Source organism: Trichinella spiralis, assembly GCF_000181795.1.
Source record: "Trichinella spiralis strain ISS 195 chromosome Unknown Scfld4, whole genome shotgun sequence".
NCBI classification, from domain to species: domain Eukaryota; kingdom Metazoa; phylum Nematoda; class Enoplea; order Trichinellida; family Trichinellidae; genus Trichinella; species Trichinella spiralis.
The window spans coordinates 4,976,431-4,981,761 of record NW_003526943.1 but is presented as its reverse complement, the minus strand read 5'-3'; the positions used below and the strand labels follow the sequence as shown (position 1 = coordinate 4,981,761).

Sequence of the window (5,331 nt, the reverse complement as noted above, 5' to 3'; positions counted from 1 at the left end):
AAAACTATTTCCAAATTAAAATACAGAGGAATACTAACATAAATTTGACATGGGTTGTGTAATTATTTTATTTCCATTTCGCATTTATTTCTATCGAAAACTACTACATACAAAGTAAACTTGTATAGAAGCACCCAATGACGTCTGAGAAAAACGAAAGAAAATTGAAAAATCGAAATTTGGTTTTAATACAAATCTAAAGCGATCATAGAGCTTACATGTACATTAATCGATAAATTCATGAGTTATGAAAATTATCAAAAATTTTTATATGCGCTTTTAAATGCGGGCGAGGAGCTACCTCAGTTACATAGCCCGGAGATACCATTTTCAACATTTCACGCCGGCAAAGGATCACGCGCACAGCCGTATCCCGCCGTTATTGTTATGAACAATTTTATTACATAAACTAATCATAGTGATTCTCAATAACTATTAATGCTGTTTTTCTTTGCTATTTAAATATTCATCACTAACAATTACGATTATAATTGCTGTGCTATTTTTTTACTGTCCAAAATATTGTTTCTACCATTTATTACTGATTAAATAGAATATTAGCAATTTATGGTAAAATTGCTACATGTAATTATTTTTTGTAAATATTGCTTTATCAGTATTATTTATATTGTTTCTCAAAAAATCTTCCTCATATCATTTGTTTTGTAATTATTCAGCAGTTATGGTTACTTTTCTTTGTACTAGCCTACTCCGTTTGACGTTCTGGTTCAGTTCCTGAAAAAAAAGCTTTAAGCAAAACAGCATTGTACCAGGACATTATAGCATGTGCTTACAATACATTCATTGATTCTAACAAAAGTCAGAATTTCCACAATAAAATTTATTTGAAATATTTATAAAAATGTTCACTTACTTACTATACTGATAATGTTAATAATCATTTGCATAATGGACAAGCCATTGATTCCCCAATGTTGGGTTTCTTGGTGATGAAATCATCAAGTGTTTACTGTCTCACCTTACGTTTTCTCTCATGTTGAATTTCTTGATAACAAGATATTATTTCAAGAACATCCCGACTTGCTTTGGAGCTTCTTTGCAACTCATGAACAAAATCCTGTTCTATGAAGTGATCTATGATTTGTGTAACGTTGGTGATGCGGTTCTTAAGGAATTTTGCTGTTAGAATTTTCTCAAAGGTATATCCTCTTTTGAATCAATGACTGCTGGTTGATTATCAGTGCATAGCTCTTTCTGCTGGTCGTTTCAAATCATCATTGTCGTTGTGAAATATTGAACAGAACACACCAAAAATATATGATCAAATATATGAAAAGTAGCAGAATCCAAACCAAGAATAATTTCAATACTTACTGGTACCACATTTGGAACATTGAGGGTAACTTTAACTGCTACCGTGGCAGAATGCATAGCGACTCCATACCTGGTCAATTGTTTTAATGTATTCTGTTGCTATTATACAGAATAATCCAATTCATTCTTACTCTTTGTCATAAGTCAAGCCACACCGGGAACTCCACTTAACGCCTTTACGTCAAATTGAACTAACACAATAAATTGTGTTGAATCGAATACTAGACCGTATATCTAATTTGCATTCACTTATCGGTCACAATCGAAAATTTAGAAAAAACGCTTTCCATCTTCCAAAAATAGCTAAGGTTATAGCGCGTATAAAAAGTGTATATATTATGTAAAGCGTGATGAGTTTTGATATAAAATTTTTGCAATGATATTTATTTATTTCTATTATAAAGTATCATTTATTCTGACAAGCTGTTTTGGCAAATTTCTCATGAAATCCACGGCTGCATATAATTGAAAATTTCATTACATCTAAATTGCACAATATTAATTGCACTCGTGAAGCAACCAATAAAAATTTACTACAATTTTCAAAATCTATGCCATTTGTATTATATATCGTATAAAAAGATATCACAAAACTATTCCAATAAATACAGAGAATACTAACATAAATTTGACATGGGTTGTGTAATTATTTTATTTCCATTTCACATTTATTTCTATCGAAAACTACTACATTCAAAGTGAACTTGTATAGAAGCACCCAATGACGTCTGAGAAAAACGAAAGAAAATTGAAAAAGCGAAATTTGGTTTTAATACAAATCTAAAGCGATCATAAAGCTTACATGTACATTAATCGATAAATTCATGAGTTATGAAAATTATCAAAAATTTTTATATGCGCTTTTAAATGCGGGCGAGGAGCTACCTCAGTTACATAGCCCGGAGATACCATTTTCAACATTTCACGCCGGCAAAGGATCACGCGCACAGCCGTATCCCGCCGTTATTGTTATGAACAATTTTATTACATAAACTAATCATAGTGATTCTCAATAACTATTAATGCTGTTTTTCTTTGCTACTTAAATATTCATCACTAACAATTACGATTATAATTGCTGTGCTATTTTTTTACTGTCCAACATATTGTTTCTACCATTTATTACTGATTATATAGAATATTAGCAATTTGTGGTAGAATTGCTATATGTAATTATTTTTTGTAAATATTGCTTTATCAGTATTATTTATATTGTTTCTCAAAAAATCTTCCTCATATCATTTGTTTTGTAATTATTCAGCAGTTATGGTTACTTTTCATTATACTAGCCTACTCCGTTTGACGTTCTGGTTCAGTTTCTGAAAAAAGAGCTTTAAGCAAAACAGCATTGTACCAGGACTTTATAGCACGTGCTTACAATACAACTGTTCTAACAAAAGTCGCAATATATACAACAAACTTTATTTGAAATTTTTATAAAAATGTTTACATACTTTATTGTTCATATTATTCATTGAACCAACGTTTCACTGGTCAACGTTTGGTTTCTTGATGATGAAACTATCAAGTGCTACTCCTTACGTTTTCTCTCATGTTGAATTTCTTGAAAACAAGATATTATTCCAAGAACATCCCAACTTGCTTTGGAATTTGTTTGCAACTCATTAACCAAATTCTGTTCTATGAACAGGTGCATAATATGTGTAATCTTGGTGACGCTGTTCTTAAGGAATTTTGCTGGTAGAGTTTTCTCAAAGGTATATCCTCTTTTGAATTCATGACTGTTGGTTGATTATCAGTGCGCAGCTCTGCTAGTTGTTTCAAATCATCATTGCTAAGGCCGTCGTTATGAAATATTGAACAGAACATATCAAAAATATGTGATCAAATATATGAAAAAGTAACAGAATCCAAACCAGTTACTATAAATGATTGATAGAATGAATGAAATAATCCAAGCAACATGATGTAATAAAATCGCTTAGCTAAATGTCTCACTTTAAGGAAAAACGAGTGACCTGCTTGCCAAAAAACAGCATTAAGCGGGGTATTTCTGTATATAATATTATAACTATATATATTATTTTATTGTAATTATATTACGCACAATCTCACACGCATGTTTGAAATGTTTATTCGTGAGTTATTTTTTCGGTAAATAATTTTTCATTAATTATGCGCTTGTAATGTTTGTTATGAATCACTGTGGTAAAAGTAAATTTATTGACGCATTAATTAATTGAAGTTGCATTGAATTTAGTTAAATTATGTGAAGGAGAAGATAATGATTATTGTTATCATCATCATTCATTTAACTGACTGTGATAAACTGAACCGCAATCTCTTAGAGAGGCAGCCCAATACGACTATTTTTTTACAATAAAAAACCCTTGCAGTGCAATGGTGTTTTGATACTTTTACATGTACATACAATGCAATACATCTTAATTTTTTGCTTTCGTTTCATTTATTAACTTGATAAGTCTTATTCAAAAGGAAATTCGTTCGCATTCATTTAACTGATAACAAAACTTGACAAATAAATGGTTAGAACAATTTTTTATTCGACACATTAGTCCGTCAATGATAATATAATAATGATGACGATGGTAATAATATGAATGATGATGATAATAATAATAATAATAATAGTGATAATGATAATGAGGTGTATACGTTGCACAACCCTACACCTTGAAAACCCACGAGATATGTCCAACGAAGGAATGAAGAATCTTTACACATTAAGCGAAAAATGTTGAACTTGAAACTACATTCAGACTTGAAGAACCATAAACTGTAAAACGAAATTGTACAGAAAGCGCATTGAGAAGAGCAACTTTCCGCCAATTAACGTCGCGTTTTCAACAACTGCAGTTTGATCAGTGACTGTTGTTCATCGTCAACAAACCAAACGTAACATGCTTCATAAAAAAGTCAAAAGATTTTGCATTCAGCAATTTTCATGATACTGAGAAAAACACTTTTGAACTTTGAAATTGTACCGGCTAACCACGAACGACTGTTACTCACATTAATACCACACAGCATTAATAATAAAAATGCAAATCAAGTTAATGTTTTTTCACAAGTTCTTTTTTTTTCATTAGTATCTTCGAACCTCAGAACTGACCATATGTAGTATGAAATAATTACCATCCATTGTGAAGATATATATATATATATATATATATATATATTATTAATGCTTTACAAACAAGTTAAAACCGACTAAAGTGGGGCAAACGACGTTCGTGCAGATAATAACGTAAACAAGCAAGCCACTCACATCCACACAAACAGAGACTGACACTGACACTCACAACATATACAGAAAAAAAAGTGGAAAGTGCTACAAATAATATTTCATATTATAAATGATTGCATGAATAAATGATGATAGGAAACACCGACAAATTTCACTCTACTATAAACATGAAACCAAATTATTTGTATTCCGGGGCAATAGGAGTGGGTGGAGGTGTGACAACACTTCCAGGCGGCTGTTTCACATCTGCTTTGTTCGGGTCATATTCGCAACCTGCGCAAGTGACCATTTTGTGGTAGCCATTCCCACCAGATTTTCCTTAAAAAAGCGATTTTTGTAATTTTATTAAAATTAAAAATGAAAAGCAAATCTCACCAGTGTATCGGTATCCACTTTTCGGTGGAGTTGTGTTGCTGAATCGTGGACTTCCTGAGCTAATTACATTGCCGTGATTAGTATAGGTAGTCTGTTTTCGCGGACTGCCGTAACGAGCATTTCGGCCCTATACGGCAAAAATAAGCATAGCTTCAAACAACATAAAACCCACAAAAAAGAAAAGAACCACAACCAAAACAATACGGGTATATATACCCGTTGTGTATGAGAAAAAAAAGATTAGTAAAATACAAGTAACAAATAGTTTTAGTATGCTTACTCCTTCTATTGTTTTGCCATGCAAATTTGAAATGATTCCTTCTAAGGAATTTTTAATAGCAGGTGAACACGGCAATGACAAACAGTTTCGCGGAATCAGCGAACGCAGTTCC

At 31.7% G+C, this 5,331-nt stretch overlaps 1 protein-coding gene across 1 annotated transcript; it reads right to left on the bottom strand.

Annotated features, from left to right (window-relative positions):
• Nucleotides 1-669: 669 nt before the first annotated feature.
• Nucleotides 670-1,392, bottom strand: Tsp_01238 (conserved hypothetical protein). The gene is made up of 3 exons (XM_003376999.1): nt 1,336-1,392; nt 980-1,126; nt 670-735 (listed from the first exon to the last, which is right to left on the bottom strand). The coding sequence occupies exons 1-3, from the start codon at nt 1,390-1,392 to the stop codon at nt 670-672; spliced, it is 270 nt and encodes an 89-aa protein (XP_003377047.1).
• Nucleotides 1,393-5,331: the final 3,939 nt, after the last annotated feature.

What these genes read in the sequence shown, in the direction of transcription:
- Tsp_01238 (XM_003376999.1), bottom strand. Translation starts at nt 1,392, where the DNA reads ATGCATTCTGCCACGGTAGCAGTTAAAGTTACCCTCAATGTTCCAAAT. An exon ending in ATGTTCCAAATGTGGTACCA is followed by an intron (nt 1,127 to 1,335) that starts GTAAGTATTGAA and finishes AAATTCCTTAAG; the next exon opens with AACCGCATCACCAACGTTAC. An exon ending in AACATGAGAGAAAACGTAAG is followed by an intron (nt 736 to 979) that starts GTGAGACAGTAA and finishes CTTTTTTTTCAG; the next exon opens with GAACTGAACCAGAACGTCAA.